General features: G+C 36.0%; 2 protein-coding genes and 1 pseudogene across 3 annotated transcripts; 2 read left to right on the forward strand and 1 right to left on the reverse strand.

Annotated features, from left to right (window-relative positions):
- Nucleotides 1–2,018: 2,018 nt before the first annotated feature.
- Nucleotides 2,019–6,683, reverse strand: LOC103873293. 2 transcript variants are annotated; one of them, XM_033273960.1, is made up of 5 exons: nucleotides 6,061–6,683; nucleotides 5,688–5,998; nucleotides 5,234–5,580; nucleotides 4,912–5,122; nucleotides 2,019–4,825 (listed from the first exon to the last, which is right to left on the reverse strand). In XM_033273960.1, exons 1-5 carry the CDS (start codon nucleotides 6,258–6,260, stop codon nucleotides 4,782–4,784), a joined length of 1,113 nt encoding a protein of 370 aa, XP_033129851.1. In that variant the 5' UTR covers nucleotides 6,261–6,683; the 3' UTR covers nucleotides 2,019–4,781. The 2 variants fall into 2 exon arrangements, with proteins under 2 accessions (XP_033129851.1, XP_018515312.1); XM_018659796.2 differs by having other exon boundaries at nucleotides 5,688–5,993; nucleotides 6,092–6,677.
- A 10,804-nt stretch (nucleotides 6,684–17,487) lies between these two features.
- On the forward strand, nucleotides 17,488–20,989 carry LOC103873294 (protein TOC75-3, chloroplastic). Its single transcript, XM_009151717.3, has 7 exons — nucleotides 17,488–18,763; nucleotides 19,070–19,291; nucleotides 19,386–19,493; nucleotides 19,589–19,780; nucleotides 19,864–20,112; nucleotides 20,186–20,440; nucleotides 20,532–20,989. Exons 1-7 carry the CDS (start codon nucleotides 17,558–17,560, stop codon nucleotides 20,769–20,771), a joined length of 2,472 nt encoding a protein of 823 aa, XP_009149965.2. The 5' UTR covers nucleotides 17,488–17,557; the 3' UTR covers nucleotides 20,772–20,989.
- On the forward strand, nucleotides 20,871–23,875 carry LOC103873379 (annotated as a pseudogene).
- The last annotated feature ends 400 nt before the right edge of the window (nucleotides 23,876–24,275 follow it).

Raw genomic sequence — 24,275 nt, forward strand, 5'->3', positions numbered from 1 at the left:
CCTAATTGATTGATATATAAGCAACGAGTCTTTTTTAATTATTACAAAATTGAGGTTACATCTTTTAAAATGTTCCTCAATTAATATATAGAGGATTTTATACTAAAAGACTTTAGACATAATTACTAGACTAGAGCTTGATCGGATACTTGATTTTTACGTTTTTATACATTAATATACATTTTTTCATGATTAGTAATATATATTGATGTGTCACCATATAACTTATTGTATTTAACAAATCCAGACTGAATCAGGTAATAATATTATTTTTGGTACAAATATCTGAACCTATTTTAGATATATTGGTTATTTGGATATTTTTATGTTCCTATACATCATAATCAAAATCATTCAGACCCAAAAGAATCCAGCTCGAACCCCACACATAAATGTATAATATCCAAGTATGACCTAATTTCAAAACTCAAAAAAATCGATCCCGAAAAAAGCAACTTGAACATGAATGTGTACCCGAATGTCAATACCTAATTGATTCCCTAAATAAATAAAAAAGCTTTTTTTATATGTTTGGGTAAAATAAGGGAATTATAAAGAATTTTTTATTTAGTAAAATAGTTATATGGAGTGAAACATTAATTAACAATAAAAGTAATACTTTTTAATTATTTTCATTTAAGTTATTATTTTGTCCACATAAACTATGCCTTTGAATTATGTGTTTGAATACGTAATTTTTCACTTGGAACTAAGATAAAAAAAAGTTTTAGTAAAACAGATTAAACCGAACTATTAACTAATAAAGTTTTAGTAAAAAAAGTTTTAGTAAAACAGATTAAACCGAACTATTAACAATAAACTACATTTTTGATTTTTATAGTTTGCAGAGAGTTAATGTTGATAAACTAATAAATAAAATATGCACTACTACTTTTATGGTAATATAATCAATGATTTGATGTATTGTTAAAGATAATTAATGATGTGATGTATTGTTAAGGTAATAATTAATAAAATTATTTAAAGGACACTATACTTATTTTTATACGCCAATTCATGTTTTCAAACAATTCTCATTTATACTGCTATCTATATTTCCAAATAATTCTCATTTATTATAGTGTTCATGTTTGCAAACAATTCTCAGATATACTTCAATTATAATAATATAGTTATTATTGGATTCACCCTCTAAGATGAACCTAATTCACCAACAAATATAATTTCATTATTTCAAATTTAATATCTTTTAGAAAATGAAATAAAATATTGTCAAGTTATATTATGTTTTTAAAATAAAAAGGTAAAAAAAAAAAATAGTAGTTACAGAAAGAAGAATTTAAAAATAAATATTTTTAACGTAGTCAGCAAAACACTAAATCCTAAACCCTAATTCGTAAACCCTAAATCCTTGGATAAATCATAAACTCTAAATCAAAAACATTAAACACTAAAACCCTAAATCCTTGAGTGTTTAGTGTTTTTGATTTAGAGTTTAAGATTTATCCAAGGATTTAGGGTTTACCCAAAGGGTTTAGGGTTTAAGGATTAGGATTTAGGGTTTAGTGTTTTTCTGGTAAGAAAAATATATATTTTTTGTAAGTACTACTATTTTTATTTTTTTTTACCTTTTCATTTTAAAAACATAATATAACTTGACAATATTTCGTTTCCTTTTATAAAAGATATCGAATATGAAATAACACAATCTTATTGGTTGGTGAACCCGAATAAGTCATAATAATATATATACTAGGATAAGATCTACGCTTTGCGTGGGTTGCACATGCATAAAAATCATATATTTAAAGTACAGTTGTTCAATCCAGATTTTGGTTTGGTCTCGGCTCAGTTTTTTGATATTTTGGTCTATAAAAATTAGATACCATATTAAAATCATATCTGTTTTGGTTTGCTTCAATTTATATATTGTCGGTTTTTGGTTTATTCAATTTTAGTCTTGCATGTTTGGTTTTTCGATATATTAGTTTATAAAAATTAGATACCATATTTTTATTTTAGTTTGGTTTGGTTTATATAATGTTGGTTTTCGGTTAATACCAAAAAAACTTAAACTATATTTATCTTTTATTACATTTTGTCAATTTAATTTTGTATGATTAAAAATTAATTTTATTAAATATTACTATAATTTTAAATAGATTTTTTTCTATTATATTTAGCTATTAAAAATAATTGTTAAATAATTTATAGTTATTTTAGATTCATAAGAAGAAAAGAAAAATAATTAGTAATATACTAAATTTAAGAAAAATGTAATTATTCAAATTAACGTCTTAAATATCAAGATCATATAAATAAAATAAACTACATGTATATAATTATATTATGTAATTTACATAAAACTATACTACTATATTTTAATTAATCAATTTATTCGATATATATGGTTTGATCGATTTATATACTGAAACCATATCTATAAACCACGGTTTCTAGAAATAACATCTATTTGGTTTATACAGTGTTACCAAATCAAACTATAGTAGTCTAGTTTTATGTAAATTATTATACATCAAAATGTTGTCGCCGATAGACATATGATTACGTCGTATGATGATGATATCGTTGGAGTACAACCAGTAATTTATATAAGATTATTAGTTAGGTTAAGGTGAAGGTATAATAGCTTTAACTGTCGCGCAACCTAATAATTATTTCTTTCCTTAGTTACGGTGATTTTTTGGGCAATAACTTGGAGCCAAAGTTTGTTTAGTATTCAATATAAATTCCCATATATAGGTCATATAGAATTGTGTGTCAAGCAAATATATTCGATGTATATAATATTTATTTGATTAAGCTTTATATATTTATTTTTTCTTTAATAGATAAAAACATAATATATATAATATATATACCTACCTAAATCACACTAATTTTAAAAGTACATAACACGGTTAATGAAGATTTTTTTCGTTATAAAATTAATATTTTGAAATTATTTGATTGATTTATGGTTCGGTTAAATTGAAATTTCAATACCACATAACCAAAATCAACAGTGTATAAACCATATATTAATTATAGAGCCCACTGATATTGTTTTGAAATATATTTCATTGTTCTATACTCGGATATATAACAATCAATGATCCACTCCTTCCATATTATATAATTTTCATTGTTTACTACTTGGTTTATTAAAGAAATTAGAAAAGTTACTATTGAATAAAACACACTCACTTCTAAGTCGTTCTATGATTTGCTTAAAGAAAAAATTAACCTCTAAAGAACTTATACCACATTGTCTCTGAAATCTAAAACCTATAACACATCATATCGTCTCTGATATAGTGAAAATAAGTTTGACCGTTAAAGAACCTATAACATCCGTTGGTATGTGTTGAGTTTTGAACAAAACATTACTCTGAAATTATTTGAGACAAATTGGTATACATAATGCTGAAAAACTTTTATTGAAGAACCTTACTCATTGTAAAAATAACTCATTATAAAAAAATCAGTGGAAAGAATCATATGTCGGAATGCGTTCGTTATGAAAACCACAACAAATTATTACAATAAAATTGTTTGCACTGTATTAAATCGAAAATGAAAAAAGTTGCTGTGAATCATAAAAGATAATATTATACAAGCATACTTTTGGGGCAAACCGTATGTTTCTTGGGCGACCATAATTATATGTCGCAAGCAATTTTATATGTATTGAAGTTAATGAAAAAATATTAAATTTATTATATACATTTATGTTTGGGTTAATATAAGTTTTTCTAGCAATTGGATTTTGGACTTACTAATTATTCAATTGATTCTAATGATGCCAAATAAGCTAAGTTGATAGCCTAATTAAATGACACTTAAGCAAAGTTTTTTTTAATTATTACAAACTTAAAGTTACAATTTCTTAAATGATTCTCAATTAATATATAGAAGATTAGAATTATGTAAAGACCAGACATAATTTGCATACTGTTCTCGAACCACATATATTTTATATTTTTTTGAGGTAAATTACCTTACTGTTGCAAAATCATGATGCTTAGTCGCTTTTTCAAAACTTGGACATTTTCTCAAAATGCCAAAACAATTTGAAACTAAAATCATATAACATTATTATAATCAGTTGATGACAAATTTTTTTTTTTTTGAAAGAATGTTAAATTTTATTCCTCAAAAAAACTTTTTTACAATGTATGTATGCAACTCTTAAGCTATCTTCTTCTCTTCTTTCACTATATTGTGCCCCAAAGAAAAAAACTACTCCAAATATTCACAATCTAGTGCCAAACCAAAATGGCAAGACACCTTCCAGAAAAAAAAAAAATTAATAATCAGTTAGATGCTTTTAGATTGTTAATCTAAAAAGGAAAAGACCATCAGCATCTGATGTGTGAGAGTGTAAACCACATTTTGCTGCCTCTAATTCATTCTTCGTTTGTTCCTTTGTTATCAATATTATAAGACTGTCTATCACAGCAGACCTTCGATAGAAGACTTATGACGTATGTACAATGAATCTACATTTCATGAGATTAATAAATTTCAGAGCAAATCTTGTTTCTATGGCTTCCAAATGGACATTGATTTTAATGAGCTAATGCCATCCTAGGTTCATCTGTTGGATCACCTAGCTGAATTCAACATTAAAAATTTAAATGAATGAAAAAACAAAAAAAAAACATATGTATACAAGTTACAACATACTTTAGACCAGAAATCCGAGTTTTGGTACAATAACTAATAGAGAAAAGAGATGACTGAAGTAGAAAGTTTTTTTTTTTTTACATAGAGACTTCGTAGATGATAGCACAAACTGAAGAAACCTTCTTTGTTCTTCAATTAGGTTGAAGCATCTTCCCATGATTCTCTTCCTCAACAACTGCAGTTCAACAAACTCATCAAATGAAGGTTTGTCAAATGGTTAAATCAAATTGTCTTAGTTTGAATACTAGAAGAGCAACTCACTTTCATTCGTGTTGGTTAAAAGGGGAGCTTTGTTGTCTGCTGAATTTGAAGCAGCTACCATGTTTGTGGCTCCACCAAATGAAGCAGCCTCAGAGGAAGCTCTGCGAGGACTGATAGCTTTAGTTATCACTCTAGAAAGTGCTTTGTCATCTTCCCCAGGCTCAAACTTTTCGCTTATGTATTCCTTCACTGATACGCCTTTGTCCCATACCTGGTTAGCACATTACATATGGAGATGCAACATACATACAATGATTGACCGAATCCAAAGCGCAGACACATATGGAGATGCAACATACATAAACAAGTTCTTCTATAGTACCTTAGTGTTGAAGCCAGCGGGCTGGTTAGTTCCTGCAGTGTTGATTTCTGAAACATCATTTGTCTTTGGTTCTGCCTCTGTTGACTCCGGAAAAGCCATGTCTTGGATCTTCTTAGTTATAGCGTGAGTAGCCTCAGAGACTTTAGCATAAGCAGGTGCTAGCGTCTCTGTTACTGTTTCTGTCACGGTCTTGCTTGGACTAATAACTTCTTGGTTGGTGTACTGTTCAGCGTTGTGTTTGGATGGGAGAACAGACAAAACGTTCGTCTCAGTGATCACAGGAGTTTCCCTGGGATGCTGCCTCGCAGTCTCCTTCAACTCTTCAGGTGCCTTCTTTGATTCATACACTACAAAAATATCATCACACAAGACGATCGATCAGTCTTAAGCAACTTGAAGAAGCAAAACAAATTGGTTATTTAATTTTTATGGAGCTTTGCTTAATTTGATTTACTTGGGGCTCCAAGATATTCAGGATCTTCTTCTTCTTCTTCTACTTCTCTTTCTTTATGATCTTTGGACTTGTCACGTGGTGAAAGTGTCGCATAACCTCCTGCTTCTCTAACTTGGTGGTCTTCTAATTTGCCAAATGGCGGCGACATGGTTGCATCACCACCTTCTTCATCATGTCTCCTCTTGCCGCTGAGACTATGCTGAAGTTTCTTAGCCTTATCCTTCATTTTGGAGAACAAAGATTTCTTATGGTGGGAATGTTCTCCATGATGCTCATTTTCCTTTCTCGGTGAGCCAGCTTCACCAGCTGAAGGAAGAAGATCAAATCAAATCACTGAGAAACAAACAAAATATATAGATATTGTGAAACTGGATCATTTTTGATAAGTCTCGAGAAGCTAGTACTTCCTGAATGATCAACTTGTGTTTTTAAGGTTTCAAGCTCAGCTACCGGATCAAGTTGAGGCGACATCTGAAGAAAAAAAAAACAAAAAGTCTTGTAAAATTTTCTGTTTGGAACTTTGAGTCTCAGACAATAGCATAAGATACATATAGGAGAAGGAAAGGTGTGCATGTCCACGAATCTTGCGTCTCCGAGGTTCTTGGAAAGACCATTAAAAGTTGCTTAAACGTAGCCATGGCCTCTAATTGAAGAAGCATTTTTAAAAGAAGACAAAGTATTTGCCCTAAATATTTGACGTTTTGAGCTGAATCATAGGAGTCGCGTTGTAGAGTTTGCTATAAAAAAATAGTGGAAGCTGACATTACAAAGCCATTCTTCTAAGAACTCAAGCAAGTCTTTGGACTTTCTTATGACCAAAAAACATATCTGCCTCTATGCGAGAAAGAAACATTTTCATAGCTTTTCAAATTTCCTCGATTCTTGGTTTGGTTCATAATCTTCCATTTATAACTTTTTAACTAGATTTTGACCCGCGCTTCCAAGCGCGGGATTGTTGGATTATATTATAATATAAAGTTTTATTATATCAAAAAACATAATTTTTAACAGCTATATAATTTACAAATTAGTTTATTTGAGATTTTATATGTACACTTTTACGTAAGTTTCTTTTCGACATGAGAATTATATCCGGATCAAAAAAACAAACCGAACCGACCCAAAATTATAGGTTTAGTTTAGGTCCAGAGAAGATAACCTATTGGGTTTTTTTTTTGACCTGCAGGTCTTTGTTTGAGTCCGGATCCTACCCTATACCCGATCATAAATATATATTTATTAGGTATATTTAGATATTTCGAATATGTTTCCGGTATTATGGATATTGTTTTTAAGTTTTTGGTTTACGATTAGAGTTTTTGGTTTACGATTAGAGTTTTGATTTCAGGTAAATTTTTCAAATTAAAAAAAAATTGGGTATTTGGATAAAATTTTGGGTATTTTTCATTTCATCGTTTTGAATAAGATTTTAAATTTTTAGGCATTTGAATTTTTTTGGTATTTGTTTGGAGTTTCAAATATTTTTCGTGTTTCGGATATTTTTCAGATTTTTCATATATTTCAAATTCTTTTAGGATCTTAAATACCCGAACAGATGTGGACCCATTACGTCCATATCAGGTCCAACAACCTTTTGATATAGATTTTTAACTTTATTGTACAAAAACATGGTTGATGAAATATTTTTCTGAGTAGAGGTATCATAAGAAATAATATTAAGATCTGTTAAAAATATTAAAAATATTGTATGTTTAGAATTATTAATATTTTATCAGAAAAATAATAAATAGTTATACATAACTCCAACAACTTTTTTATATTAGATTTTTTAAAACTCTTTTCTTTTTAATAGTATTGATTCGTTTTAAGTGAAAAGTATATAAAAGTATAATATCTAAACAAATCATTTTTAAAATCTTGAATAATCAATACTGATATCGTGAAGTGAGGTTAGCTTTAATAGAACCAATGAATTTCTTCATTTTTGTGAAGGTAACATGAATATTCAGAAAAATTATTTTTAAATATGAAAATATTATCAAACTATAGACGGTTGAAAGTTTAGTATATGATATGAGATTTTAGTGGAAAAGCTTATATATATGATATGATTACTTTATTATAAACGAAAGAGGAAGTTAGAATGTACACATATATGTCTTGTAATTTATCTTGCTTTAAATCATATATTATATGATAAAAGTGATAATATAAAACATTAGTTTCAATGCTTTTACGATTAAAAATCAAAATGATAAATATAGTAATAGTAATGATTAGGATTTAGGAGTGAGATTTAAATAAATAAAAGAATTGACTAAATTATTGTTAGAGAAATATATGGTAACATATTGTTAGTATAAATTTAAGGTAAGACCAAAAAATAATAATTTAAATGAAAGGGTCCAAACAACTTTTATAGGTAGATTTTTTTAGACTCCTTCCCTTTTAATAGTATTGATTCTTTACTGAGTTTTAGTATTTATTGTTTTTATTGGTATGAACCAAAATAACCAAAGAACAAAATTCTAAAATAATTAAAATATATCAAATTTAACAAAAATATAGTGATTTTATTATAAACAAAAAATCGAAGCGTTTGAGTATAAAATGAAATGTAAACCAAATTAAATTAAATTGATAAAAAACATATTTGCCTCTATTAAATTAAATTTAATAAAAAAAGACTAAGGTGATGATTGTTTACTTAGATTTTAGATTTTGGTTTTTGGTTTCTAGCTTTTAGTTTCTAGTTTTTGGATTTTAGTTTTTAGTTTTTGGTTTTTGATTTTGCAGTAGCTTTTAGTTTTTTAAAAAACTTGAATGGTGAGTTTAGATTCTGGTTTTTGGTTTTTGATTTTTGATTTTCTTTTTAAACAATTTTCTGTATTTTTTTTGTTTTCTGTAAATTTTTGATTAGTAATTTATTTAATTTTAAAATGTGTCTATTATTTTTAAGAACTTGACTTAATTTTACAAAAATAATTTTTAAATAATTAATTTTATTTATTGACAAGTTTTTTTTAAATGTTCTTATATAAAAGTATTATATTGGTAATAAAGTCTTATAGTTTATAGACATGAAATAGTAAAATGGTGAAAGCTAATTTTCCTAAATAATAAAGTCTTATAGTTTATAGACATTAAATTTATTTATTCATAAGTTTACAATTGTATGAGTTAGCTATCAAGATTGTAAAAAAAATGATGTACTATTAGATAAAATATCATTCACACACTGTAACAATTCTCACTACAAGAAAACGTATCTTTACCGAGGAAGTTTAACGAGGAAAAATATTCCTCGTAAAAAAACGTTGATTTTGCGAGGAAATTACGTTGAGAAAGAAAAGCATCGTTATTTCGTCGTAAGGTAACGACAAAAAAAATTCGTCGTAAAGACGATGTAAACTGACGTGGCTTTTACGAGGAAATAGTTTTTCCTCGTAAAAGCCACGTAAATTTCGCGAGTACTTTACGACGAAATATTTTACGTGTACTTAACGAGGAAATTTTGAATCCACCAACTTGGTAGGTGGCTCACGTTTTTTTTTTGGCCATACAATTAATTTTCGTCGTAATTTCATAGTAAAATTACAACTACCAGATTCGAAATTTTCTATAAATATGGATGTTGGAACATCATTTTAAACACACCAACAACAAAAAACGTGAAAGAAAAAAAAATGGCTGGCTCTGGGACTATTTACGAGTTGCGGAATTGGATGTATATGCATAGAGATGCTAACGGGAGAGTGACGAAAGAATACCTTGCGGGGCTGGAGACATTTATGCACCAAGCAGATTCAACACCGCTCGCCCAAGAAAGTGGTAAGATGTTCTGTCCTTGTCGGAAATGCAACAATTCGAAATTGGCAAACCGTGAAAATGTTTGGAAGCATTTAATAAATAGAGGTTTCACGCCAAATTACTATATCTGGTTTCAACATGGGGAAGGTTATAATTATGATCAGAATGAAGCTAGTAGTAGTAATAGCAATTTTCAGGAAGAACCGGTTAATCATCATTTGCATAATGAACATAGTTACCATCAGGAGGAGATGGTAGATTATGATAGGGTTCATGATATGGTAGCTGATGCATTCGTAGCTCATGATGAAGATGAAGAACCTAATATAGATGCAAAAAAGTTTTACGGAATGTTAAACGCGGCGAATCAACCACTTTACAGTGGTTGTAGAGAAGGTCTCTCTAAATTGTCGTTGGCTGCTAGAATGATGAATATTAAAACTGATCACAATCTACCTGAAAGTTGCATGAACGAATGGGCGGACTTGTTTAAAGAGTATTTGCCGGAAGACAATGTGTCTGCTGATTCTTATTATGAGATTCAGAAATTAGTTTATAGTCTTGGGTTGCCTTCGGAGATGATAGATGTCTGCATCGACAACTGCATGATCTATTGGGGAGATGATGAGAAGCTAGAAGTATGTCGATTCTGCAAGAAGCCACGATTCAAGCCGCAAGGACGGGGACGTAATAGGGTACCGTACCAAAGGATGTGGTACCTACCAATTACAGACAGATTGAAAAGATTGTATCAATCAGAGCAGACTGCTGCAAAGATGAGATGGCATGCCGAGCATACTCAGACGGATGGTGAGATGACTCATCCATCAGATGCAAGAGCCTGGAAACATTTCAACAAAGTACATCCGGATTTTGCTAGCAATAGCCGGAATGTGTATCTCGGATTATGCACAGATGGATTTAGTCCGTTCGGAATGTCAGGGAGACAATATTCATTGTGGCCAGTCTTTCTTACGCCATACAACCTGCCACCGGAGATGTGCATGCAACGGGAGTTGCTATTCTTGACGATATTGATACCTGGTCCGAACCATCCAAAAAGGTCCCTGGATGTTTTCCTACAACCACTGATAAAAGAGTTGAAGGATTTGTGGTCAACAGGGGTGAGGACGTATGACTGTTCAACGAAGACGAATTTTACGATGCGAGCTATGCTTTTGTGGACCATAAGTGACTTTCCTGCATATGGGATGTTGTCTGGATGGACTACACATGGAAGATTAGCTTGTCCATATTGTAATGGAACGACAGATGCGTTTCAACTGAAGAATGGTAGGAAGACAAGTTGGTTTGATTGTCATCGTCGATTTCTTCCCATTGGCCATCCTTACCGAAGAAACAAGAATTTGTTTAGGCACAAAAGGGTTGTGAGAGACACTTCTCCACCATATCTAACTGGAGAACAAATTGAAGCACAAATCGACTACTACGGAGCTAACGAAACAGTTCGTTGGGGTGGTAATTGGCATGTCCCTCGTAATATGCCTGATTCTTACGGTGTTCATCACAACTGGCACAAGAAGAGTATATTTTGGGAGTTGCCATATTGGAAGGATCTTCTTCTGCGACACAACCTCGATGTGATGCATATAGAGAAGAATTTCTTTGAGAACATCATGAATACAATATTGAATGTCCCAGGGAAGACAAAAGACAACATAAAATCGAGGTTGGACTTGCCGGATATTTGCTCAAGAAGCGAGTTACATATTAAAAGCAATGGACAAGTTCCTGTTCCGATATTCAGACTGTCTTCAGAAAAAAAGTCGGTGTTGTTCAACTGGGTGGCATCAGAAGTGAAGTTCCCCGATGGGTATGTTTCAAATCTCTCTAGATGTGTTGAAAAGGGTCAAAAGTTCTCTGGGATGAAGAGTCATGATTGTCATGTCTTTATGCAACGACTACTGCCCTTTGCATTTGCGGAGCTACTTCCAACAAACGTACATGAAGCACTTGCAGGTTCGTAGTGTTTTATATCACAATAATTTTATAACGGTCTAGTTTTCAAAATAATATACGACTAACAATGTGTTTAATTGTTTTTGGAATATAAAAGGCATTGGAGCATTTTTCAGGGATCTGAGCACACGCACTCTTAAAGAAGAAGTTGTAGAACAGCTTCAGGAGAACATTCCCATCTTATTGTGCAACTTGGAGAAGATATTTCCTCCTGGATTTTTTGACGTCATGGAGCATCTAGCTGTCCACCTCCCATATGAAGCATTGCTTCGTGGACCTGTACATTACGGATGGATGTATCAGTATGAGCGAGCCATGAAATATTTGAAGGGAAAAGCAAAGAACCTCGCCAAAGTTGAAGGTTCTATAATTGCTGGAAGTTTGACGGAAGAAGTTTCTCACTTCACATCGTACTACTTTGCGTCAAAAGTACGTACCCGTAGAAGAGCTCCAAGAAGATATGATGATGGTGGAGTTGCGCCAACATATGCAGTTGCTGGTGTTCCAGAGATCTTTAGCCAGATTGGACGACTCGGTGGGAAGTCTAAAGAGGTTTGGTGGTCGAGTGAACAAGACGCTCATAGTGCACACACCTATATTCTACTCAATTGCGAGGATCCATTGATGCGTTATTTTGAAAGGTAACATATATGGACACTTCAAAACACATATAATTAATTATATAATTGCAAGAGATTCATTCCTATGAAATGTGATTAATTTTACAGCCTATTTGTTTCTCAAGTCGAAGAAACATTTCCTGGTATATCCACAAGTGACGTAGACAAAAGGAAAGATCAGCACTTCATTAAGTGGTTGCGGAATCAGGTATTATAACTCAAACTATTTTTTCATACATGATTTGTATTTTAATGTTCTCTTTATTTTTGCAGGTTGATTATGACGACGATGCAGATTATCCTAAGTGGTTACACGAAGTAATTCAATCTCCACTTGTAAAGGTCACCACATCACAGATGTATTTCACACGAGGCTACACTTTTCACACATATGAGTATGGTAGACAGCGGGCGACCAGTAACTATGGAATATGTGTGAAAGGGGAAACAGATTTCTACGGGATCTTGACGGAGATTATTGAAGTCGAATTTCCAGGGATACTGAAGCTGAAATGCGTCATCTTCAAATGTGAATGGTTGACCCCGTCGTCAACAGAGGTGTTCGGTCTAACAAATTTGGTGTAGTTGATGTCAACGGTGGACGTCGGTACAACAAATTCGAGCCTTTCATCTTAGCTTCACAAGCAGACCAAGTTAGCTTCCTTCCATACCCTCGGATGAGAGATTCGGGTATAAATTGGTTAGCAGTGATCAAAGTTACACCTCGAGGACGAATCATCAGTGGAGAAGAACCACCATTGCAAGAAGAACAGATAAATGAAGTCGAGGAACCTGAACAAGAAGTTGATGACATCCTTCTCATTGATCCGCATAATCACGAATACGAAGATCTTACCGATGATGCCACAGACGAAGCTGTAGAAGACGAGTTTAATGAAAATGATGATATTTCTAGTGATGACGAGAATGTCGATGTATCCGATTGATGTATTTGATTTTGTGTAGTTTGTTTTATGAATAAGGTAATGTGAGAGTTTGTTTTATGAATAAGGTAATGTGGGAGTTTGTTTTATGAATAAGAAATTGTGGGAGTTTGTTTTATAAATAAGTAAATGTGGGAATTGTGGTTTGGAATGAAAATAAAGATGGGGTTTGGAATATATGAAGTAGAAGATAAGGAATATGGGGTTTTGGGGTTTGGGGTTTCGGATTTTAGGGATTTAAACGTACTGCTCGTTAATTCCTCGTAACCTGACGTCGAATGTACGACGTAATCCTCGTTTATTCCACGTAGGACAGAATCGTCGTAAAGACCTCGTAAAGTAAATTGACGTAAATGCCACGTAAAGTAAATGACGAAGGTGGCACTCGTTTATTCCACGTAGGACAGAATCGTCGTAAACACCTCGTAAGGCCACGAGGACTTTACGACGAAATTAAAAAAGCGGGGCACGCTAATTCCACGTAAGCCAAAATCGTCGTAAAAGAGTCGTAAAATAACGACGATATTACGACGAAAATATTAAAAATACTAAAAAAAAGAAGAGAAGAAAGATGCTTGAATCACATTTGGCGAGACTTACGTAAGTCTCGACCACATGAGTTCCAAATATCTTCTTCTCTTCTTTTTTTTTCCAAATTTTCTAAATTGGTGAAAAGCGGGAGTATAAAAACTAGAAAAAAAGAAAAAAAGAAAGATACTGGAATTATATGTGGCGAGACTTAAGTCTCACCCACATAAATTCTAATATCTTCTTTTCTTCTTTTTTTTTCAAATATTTCTAATTTGAAAAGTATTTTGGTGAGGAGTGTGATTTGAGATAGGGTGTGTTTTGTGAGTTTGTGTGTGTGGTTTGAGAAGGAAAGTTGTGGGTATTTATAGAAAATAAAGGCTCGCTAATTCCTCGTAACTGGTTAACTCGTTAATTCCACGTAACCCTTTTCGTCGTAAAAACGTCGTTAACAAAAACGCGGGCCTTTGTATTTCGTCGCTATTTCGTCGTAACTGAAAACGCGGGCCTCTGTAATTCCTCGTAAGTTTACGAGAAATTACGAGGACAAGTAATCTTATATATATCCCGAGCGAGCTCGCTCCGTCTTTCCTCTCCACTTCCTCTCCACTTCCTCCCTAATTCGTAGCAATGGTAAGTCTCCCTAATTCCTCTCTAGTTTGATTAGTTTAGGATAGATTAGGTGGTTAGTATAGGGAATTTAGATAGGTTTACGGATCTTATGTTATTTAGTGTTGATTAGGTGGATAGTTTTGGGAAGTATATGTTTACGAAAATTTAAAAAATTAAATTTTTTTCTCAGGTTCGAAAAGGTAGACTTACTGCCCATTACAGAGAGATGTTCGGAGAGCCGGGTAGTCGTTTAGACCCGTCGTCTTCTTCAGCTCCCGGTTCTTCGGGTCAGGAGACTGTCCCCGAGACTCAGTACACTCAGAGAGTCATTGGATCTCCTTCTTCTAGTGCTCCCCAGATGCCTCCTCCTCCTGTGCCTCCTACGATGCCGGCACCTCCGATGCCCGCGGCCGAGATTCATCCCGATTTGATGGTGCCTCCGAGTGCTCCTTACTCGCAGTACACCGTAGAGGACATTCTCCGTCTGCCAGGCAGAGAAGGTTTACCAGTCATCGACCCCGACCGACCGGACGGAACTTTATGGTATGTTTCATTATTTTTTTATTCTTTTTAAATTATTTTATAACTTTAAAAAATAATTTATATTTTAAATTTGTATTTTTCAGGTGGGGGATTGACGGATGTCTTGCATCGGACGTAACCGACACGATAAAAGGTTACTTCTCCATGGCACATCCGAACTGGAAAATGACGCCCCACTACGTCAGAAAGACGTGGTTCAAAATTTACGCTGTAAGTTCTATTAATTAAATATATATCTTTAAATTTTTTAATTATTTATATATATTTTTTTTCTGAAAAACTAATTAGAAATTATTTTTTCCAACAGCAAAAATATAATTGGGCCTTCGGGATCACTGAGAGGGTGAGGAAGAAGTTTGAAGCGAAGGCGAAAGTTCGCTTGTTGGACACGGTCTCCAACTGGAAGGGTGACTGGATCGTGAAGGGGTATGAGCGTGGCAAACCCGCTGAGCTCACCACGGATGTCTGGGATGGCCTCATCCGATATTGGCGTCTTCCTGATTCCATTAGAATCGCCCAGTCTTGCTCTAACTCCCGTAACACAGTCGATGAGCACGGGAACGGGCCGATGCTTCACACTACGGGCCAAAAACCTCACGCTGGTGTCCGTTTGGAAATGGTAATTAAAAATTTAATTATATTAAATTTTTAGTATATTTTTATATATATATTCTAATTAACAACTTTCTTAAATGTTTTTTTAGGCCAAAGAGACGGGAGAATTCCCGTCTCTTATGCAACTTTACGAGAGGACCCACAAGAACAAGGCGGGCCGATTTATAGATGGCAAGTCCGAACAAATCTACAACGATTTGGCTGCTCGGGTTAAAGAACGCCAGACCCAGCTGACCCAACAGTCCACCGATGGATTACCCGTCACCTTATCCACACCTGAAGTGGATAAGCTTTACGAGGAGGTAAATTTTCTAAAATTTTAATTTTTTTAAATATTCATTTAATTTAACTTTAAATTTTTACTAACAAAATTTATTTTTTGTTTTTAAGGTTGTCCCTAAAAAAAAGGGACGGACGTTGGGGATTGGTTCCGTCAACGATGTTCCGATAGCGACATCGTCTTATGTTCAGCGACGGGATGATGAAGTCGCTCAGCTGCGTAGGGAGTCCGAAGAGCTGCGTAGAGAGTCTACTGAGCTGCGTAGAGATTCTACTCAGCTGCGATCTCGTATGGGTGGACTCGAGGGCTTCTTGGACGTTGTAGCGGCCACAAATCCGGAATGGGCGACTTTGTTGAGGACCATGCGACAACAAAATCCTATCCCAGGCCAGTCACCGACCGACGACTCACATGCCGAGGCGGATGTTCAGGCGAGGAGTGATGAATTCTACGAGGCGATTAATTAACGACCACCCAAGTTCTTTTTAATTTCGGTTATTGTATTATGAATTCAAAACTTATTTATAAATAAAATATTTTGGTTTTGATTTTTTTAGAATTTTAATTTCATTAATAATTTAAAAAATTTAAATTATATTTATAATTATAATTTTTTATATTTCTATAAAATAATGAAACGAAGTAAATTCGTAGCTAATTTTGCGGCTTCTTTACGTGGAAGCCTTAACGTGGTTTTTACGAGGAAACGTTTGGAAATCTATCAAGGTTTTTACGTTTTCTTTACGTGGAAAGTTTTCAAGGTATTTACGTCAATTTTACGAGTATTTATTTACGTGTGTCTTACGAGGAAAGATTTTCGTGGTAATTACGAGGAATGTTAGCGACGTCCTTACGAGGAATCTTTACGTGGTCTTTACGAGGAAAATTAGCGACGTCCTTACGAGGAATCTTTACGTGGTCTTTACGACGAAATATCCTCCTTCGCTTTTACGACGAAATTATTTCCTCGCTAACTTACGACGATTTAGCGAGGATATATGCGTTACGACAAACATATAACGACGAAACGGGTTTCCTCACTAATTCGTCGTAACACTGCTTTTACGACGAATTAGCGAGGAAAACTGCCCTCGTAAAACTTGCGTTTTCTTGTAGTGTCTATACATTTTAATTAGCATAGATATAAAATTGATGCTTATGTATATACTCTGTTGACCAAAAACGTATCTCCTATTTATTTCAAATAATCAAATTTAAAATTTGCTTTATCTTGACAGCCTACGAATATAATAGTAGACGCACTGTCTCATAATAAACACAAAGATTACCAATCCTTATTTTTACAATAATTAGTACTTTTCTTTATTTTTCCTATATTAATGGATAAATATAGAAAAAAGGAAGAAAATTGAAAAACCAACGAAAATGAATAGTAAAAACTGATGAAAACTTGTTTTTGGTTTTTATGTTAAGAAAACAGTTATTTGAAAAAATTAGTTTCCCTACATTTTAGGGAATCCATTCTTTGAAAATCTTGATTGGATAAAAATTGGATTTTGGAAAAACAAAAACCAAAAACTAATCCAAAAACTACAAACAATCAAACTAAATTGTGTGAACCCGGACCTGAAAACCGACTACACCTGACAGAGATATTTTTTTTTCCAAAAAAGTTGAACCGAATCCATACCAAAATATATCTCGGTCCCAGTTAGAGTCGATTTTCTAAAATTCAAAAACTTCAAAACCGAACCAAATGCAGCTCACCTACCTAATCACACGAGTAAAATTGGGTGACACGTGCGGGAACTTGTCATCAATCCATCGCAGTTTCGCATCCTTTTGAGTTAAAAGTGCGTGCTGGTTTTAATAACTAAAACATCACGCTGTTTGTTTGTGAATACAAAAAGCGAAACGAAGTCTAAAAAATCTGCATAAAACCCGAAAGTAGGTACCTTTGCCGAGGCCTCAGCAGACTTCTCTCTAAAACCTTATCTTTGCTCACTCTTGTCCGCCATGGCCGCCTTCTCCGTCAACGGACAGCTCATCCCAGCAGCGGCAACAAGCTCCACGACCCCTAATTCTATCTATCCCCGTAGGAAATTTCTAGCTCCTTCCTCTTCTCGCCTTCCCCGGATCTCCTCACCATCTCCTCGCGTTCCATCCATAAAATGCAGCAGCAGCAGCAGCCGCGATACAGAACCCTCTCCCTCCCCAAAGGACTCTCTCCTTAAATCCCTATCCAAACCTCTCGCCGTAGCCTCTGTCTCCTCCGCCGCTTCCTTCTTTCTATTCCGAATCTCGAATCTCCCGTCGATCCTAAGCAGCGGCGGTGGAGGAGGAGGAGGAGGCGATGGAAACTTCGGGGGATTCGGTGGTGGAGGCGGAGGGGGAGATGGAAACGACGGTGGATTTTGGGGGAAACTGTTTTCTCCGGCGCCTGCAGTCGCTGATGAGGAACAGTCACCGGATTGGGATTCGCACGGCTTGCCGGGGAACATCGTGGTGCAATTGAACAAGCTGAGCGGTTTCAAGAAGTACAAAGTCTCCGACATTGTGTTCTTTGACCGGAGGAGACAAACCTCGATCGGCACTGAAGACTCCTTCTTCGAGATGGTATCGATCCGTCCAGGCGGAGTCTACACCAAAGCTCAGCTCCAGAAGGAGCTCGAAACCCTAGCTACCTGCGGGATGTTCGAGAAAGTCGATTTAGAAGGGAAAACTAAACCCGACGGAACCCTAGGAGTCACCATCTCCTTCGCCGAGAGCACGTGGCAATCCGCTGATAGGTTCAGGTGTATCAACGTGGGCCTGATGGTGCAGTCAAAGCCCATTGAGATGGATACAGACATGACTGATAAAGAGAAGCTTGAGTACTACCGGAGCCTTGAGAAGGATTACAAGAGGAGAATTGATAGAGCTAGGCCCTGTTTGTTGCCTGCGCCTGTCTACGGAGAGGTGATGCAGATGCTCAGGGATCAAGGGAAAGTCAGTGCCAGGCTGTTGCAGAAGATTAGGGACCGTGTTCAGAAATGGTACCATGATGAAGGGTATGCTTGTGCTCAGGTTGTGAATTTTGGGAATTTGAATACTAAGGAGGTTGTTTGTGAAGTTGTGGAAGGAGACATCACTCAGCTTGTTATTCAGTATCAAGATAAGCTTGGTAATGTGGTTGAAGGTAACACTCAAGTTCCTGTCGTGCGCAGGGAGTTGCCCAAGCAGGTATGTTTCTTTTGTTGATTTTTAGTTCCTTGTTTGATGTGGGCAATTGATTGTGACAGTATCTTTGATGGCCCCATAGGTAGATCGCTAAAAATTGATGGAGTTTGACTCCAACTTGCTGCCTATTAGTTCTAATGAATGTGAAAGGTTTTGATAGCTTAAATGAAATCACTTTATCATGATTGATGCATTGGTTTGTTGAGGCCATAAGTAGTTTAATTTGTTTTTTGTTTTGCTTGTACAAATCTCCTGTGTATCATTTGCTAAGTTAATTTTGGTGATAGTTATCTATATAATTGTTGACAGCTTCGCCAAGGCTATGTTTTTAACATTGAAGCGGGGAAGCAAGCTCTGAGGAACATCAACTCACTAGGGCTCTTCTCCAACATTGAAGTGAATCCACGCCCAGATGAGAAAAACGAAGGGGGCATTATCGTTGAGATCAAACTGAAAGAGCTCGAACAGAAGTCAGCTGAAGTTAGTACCGAGTGGAGTATAGTTCCTGGCCGTGGAGGAGCTCCCACGTTGGTATGAAGTTCTTCCTTATTGGAATTAAGTACATATTTTAATTTGCTTTTGAAAATCAGATTGATTTTGCTCCGTTATTGTGTATATGCATCAGGCTTCATTCCAACCAGGTGGGTCTGTTACGTTCGAACATAGGAACATCCAGGGTCTTAACAGGTCTCTTATGGGTTCAGTCACCACTAGCAACTTCCTGAATCCTCAGGTAAGTGTAGTCAGCTCAGATAATTGATAAACTCTAGCTCAATCTGTTTTCTTGACCCACCATCCATCTATCACTGGTTCGTTGTGTGTGTGCAGGATGATCTTTCGTTTAAGATGGAGTATGTACACCCATATCTGGACGGTGTTTACAATCCTCGTAACCGTACATTCAAAACAAGCTGCTTCAACAGCCGCAAACTTAGCCCCGTGTTCACTGGAGGACCAGGTGTTGAGGAAGTGCCACCAATTTGGGTCGATCGAGCTGGTGTGAAAGCTAACATAACTGAGGTAAGCTTTCCAATACTCAGTGCCATATTCAGCTTGTTCTATCCTACAACACTAAAAAAAATCAAACATATGTTTTCATGCAGAACTTCACCCGTCAGAGTAAGTTTACATATGGACTTGTGATGGAGGAGATAACAACTCGAGATGAAAGCAGTCACATCGCTGCAAATGGTCAGAGACTACTACCTAGTGGAGGAATCAGTGCTGATGGACCTCCTACAACGCTCAGTGGTACCGGTATTGATCGGATGGCCTTTCTACAAGCCAACATCACCCGTGACAATACCAAGTTTGTCAACGGGGCTGTTGTTGGAGAGAGGAACGTGTTTCAGGTTTGTTTACTCAAAGAATCTAAGTCATGTGTATACTATGTAAGCTTTAAACTCTGTTGTTTGCTAATCGCAGGTGGATCAAGGCTTGGGAATTGGAAGCAAATTCCCTTTCTTCAACCGCCACCAATTGACCTTGACAAGATTCATTCAGCTGCAGCAAGTAGAAGAAGGCGCTGGGAAGCCACCGCCACCGGTTCTAGTCCTTCATGGACATTACGGTGGCTGTGTTGGTGACCTTCCGAGCTACGACGCCTTTGTTCTTGGGGGTCCATATTCTGTCCGTGGCTACAACATGGGTGAGCTCGGTGCTGCGAGAAACATCCTTGAGGTAAAACATCAAACACACGAAACAACAACATTATCTTACCCTAAACTCTTGAGGAAAAATGTGTCTGATTTTTTTGTTTAATGGATTGCAGCTTGGTGCTGAGATTAGAGTACCTGTGAAGAACACGCATGTCTATGCATTTGCTGAGCATGGGAATGATTTGGGAAGCTCCAAGGACGTGAAGGGCAACCCAACGGCAGTCTACAGGAGGATGGGACAAGGTTCATCATACGGTGTAGGAGTGAAGCTGGGTTTGGTACGAGCTGAGTATGCTGTAGATCACAACAATGGAACTGGTGCTCTGTTTTTCCGATTTGGAGAGAGATATTAAGTTCGTTTAACCCACTCCAGGCTTGCCTTTTCCCTATTTGTTCAAGCCCCTCTGCAATTGTTCTCTCTCTCTTTTTGTTTCCTTTCAAATAATTGGTTGATGTTAGTGTTTTGTTTGCGTTGTTGAGTTATGCGGATAATCGGGATAGACTTTCTGTTCCTTAAACTTACATTGTTTAAAATTTCTAAGTTCAAGTGAAAGACTGCGTTGCGCTTATTTACGACCATTCATGAAAATGTTTCCTCTGAGATTTGGGTTACCTCAAGGATGTTGAAGCCCGTGAAAAAGAAGACGAGGTCTCAAAAGAGTGGACAAAACTGGTTCTAGACATAGCATACGATGTTGAAGACGTTTTGGACTGCTACAACCTGAAAGTTGTCCAAAGATCACAAAGACGAGGCTTGATGAGATTAATCAAAATATTCGGCGAGACCATGGATTCATACAGAATAACTGATGATATGGGAAGCCTGAAGAGAAGAATCTCGGATTTGACTCGCAAGCGGGAGACTTATGGGATAGGAAACTTCAATGAGCCGCCTCAAGGAGGAGGGAATATTTCAAGTTTAAAGATGAGTGAGCTTAGACTGCTCGACCCCTTGATCAGGAAGAGCTTATTGTTGGTTTGGATGATGATGCTAAGATTCTTTTGGCAAAGCTTCTTGATGATGATGATGATGTGGTTGAAAAGAGGTATACATTCTCGATATTAGGCATGAGAGGTCTCGGAAAGACCGCAATTGCTAGGAAGCTCTACAACTCGGGTGATGTGAAGAGAAGATTCGAGTACCGCACATGGACTTATGTTTCACAAGAGTATAAAACAAGAGATATGCTTGTCAGAATCATAAGATCTTTGGGAATAGCTATTGAGTTAGAGCTCAAGATGTTTTCAGAGGAGGAGTTAGAAGATTACCTTGATGATATCCTAGACGGACAAAGATATTTGGTAGTGGTCGGTGATATATGGGAGATGCGTGGGAGAGCTTAAAGAGAGCGTTACCACGCAACAATCATGGAGGAAGTAGAGTCATCCTTATTACTACGCGTATCAGTGGCTGAAAGCGTGGAGGAGAAAGTATATGCCCATAAATTAAGGTTCTTGACTATTAAGGTTCTTGACTTTTGAAGAAAGTTGGAAACTATTTGAACATAAAGCATACAAGAATATGGAATGGGTTGATGAAGATCTGCAGAGAATTGGAAAGGAAATTGTTCAAAAATGCGGTGGATTGCCGCTTGCTATAGTAGTTCTTGTGCTGGCCTTATGTCGAGGAAGAGGGCAAACGAGTGGAATGATGTGTGTGCCAGTTTAAAGGATAACTCTATTCACATCTCCACTGTATTTGATCTGAGCTACAAGGAGCTAAAACTCTGCTTTCTTTACCTTAGCGTCTTCCCAGAGGACTATGAGATCGAGGTAGAACAGTTGATACACTTATTTGTAGAAGAAGGATTTATACAAGAGGATGAAAATATGATGATGGAAGATGTGGCTCGGTACTTTGTCGAAGAGCTGATAGACAAAAGCTTGGGTGGAAGCAGTGAGAAGGGAAAGAGGAAAAGTGATGTCTTGTAGAATCCATGATCTTCTGAGAGACGTGGCCATCAAGAAATCCAAAGAGATCAACTTTGTACACGTTTACAATGGGCAACATTCTTCTACGACGTGCAGAAGGGAAGTGGTTCACTACCTTATCAACAACAACGACCTGTGTGACAGACATGTGAACAAACGAATGCGATCCTTCTTGTTCTTTGGAGAGAAGAAGGGGATGCTAGGGGTTTTTGTTCAAACCATTACCTTGAACCTCAAGTTACTTCGAGTGCTTAACCTAGGAGGGCTTCTGTTTCTTTGTAAAGGATATGTCCCCTTGAGTTTACCAGATGCGATTGGAGATTTAATCCACTTAAGGTACTTGGGGGTCGCTGACGCTGGTAGGAGGAACATCCCAACTTTCATCTCAAACTTACAGTTTCTACAGACACTAGATGCATCAGGATTCAATTATTTCAAGGGAACGACTGATCTAAGTAAGCTCACATCACTGAGGCATGTCATTTGAAAATTCTTCGGATAATTGCTAATAGGCGACGTAGTTAACCTTCAGACCTTGAGATCTATCTCCTCCTACAGCTGGACCAAACTAAACCATGAATTGCTTATAAATCTTAGGGACGTGGAGATCTACGACCGCCCAAGACGGGTTGGAGAGAGAAATATATATGTTCCTTTGAGCTTGGCTTCCTTTTCTAAACTGAAAAATCTTCTTGTCCTGAAACTAGAGGTCAAGGCCGTCAAGATATCTCTGGAATCCGAAGAAGATGTGATCTTTTGACCCAATGCCTACTTTGCAGAAATTGCCGAGACTGGAAGATCTGGTTCTGAAAGAATGCGAAGGGTCGGGAGCGCAGATGAGTATCAGCGAACAAGGTTTTCGTCGGCTGAGGAAGCTTTAATTGATTACAGTAAGATTGGATGAGTTGGATATTGAAGAAAAATCCATGCCCAGTTTGTTGAAACTAAATTTGGAGATAGAACGAGGAGCAACGAAGCTGATGATTCAAGGTAGATTACAAGCGTTTGTTCAAAGTACCTACTGATCATTGTTACCAGCAACAGAATTGGATCATGCAAGTAAGTCTGAAACTAGTTGGACTGTTTGGTTTGCAACAATAATTGTTTGTTTTTGTATTGTATTTTTATTAAGTTGTGGTTGTACATGTTAGATCAATTAATCTAAGCCCACTGCTTATAAAGAATAATTAAAAATATGTGAAAAGAAATTAAATGGGCTTTTGGGTCATAATAATAAAAGCCTAAGTGGCTTAAATGAAGGAGAAAGGGAAGCAAAGTCCCACATCGGGGAGCAACAAGAATGCTGAGTGTTATATATAGGCATTCATGCTATCATGGTTTAAACAGCTTCAGAGAGGAGAAGGTTCCCCACGCACGCGCTGCCAATTGGACGGCTCAGCGTGGGCCTGGGTCAATAAGATTCTTTTTGGATAAAGTTAAGCTCAACGCATTGCAATTTAATTTCCAAAAACCAATATGCATTTTGTTTTAAAACGACAAGTAGTTTGTTTAATAAATTAAAAAACGTCACGCATGTTATCCTCTCGTCAAAAGATAAGACGATAAGAGAGAGTGAGCGAGTTTTGGGGAACAAGTTCGCAACTTAAATTTTCCGAGATCTTTGCCAAATCCCCACTAACAAGCGCCCGTTGTGCAACAGTTACGGGAAGTTTCTCCTCCTCTACCTCTTTAAATACGAGTCGTCTCTCTTATCATTTCAATAAGTTTTTTCACAGACAAACCATCAAATATCCAAACGTAAGTTCGAGGGTGTTTCGTAGAGTTTATAGTTCGATTGGGCGATCACGAGTGAAGCGTGATTTGTCTGCCATGGTTGTTTCCTGGGACTATATATTCATATAGTCCCGTCTCACTAACGGAACGAATATTTTGAGTTAAGGAAATAGATCATATCTCGACTCCAT

This window comes from Brassica rapa, chromosome A06 (genome assembly GCF_000309985.2).
Source record: "Brassica rapa cultivar Chiifu-401-42 chromosome A06, CAAS_Brap_v3.01, whole genome shotgun sequence".
In the NCBI taxonomy this organism is placed as follows: domain Eukaryota; kingdom Viridiplantae; phylum Streptophyta; class Magnoliopsida; order Brassicales; family Brassicaceae; genus Brassica; species Brassica rapa.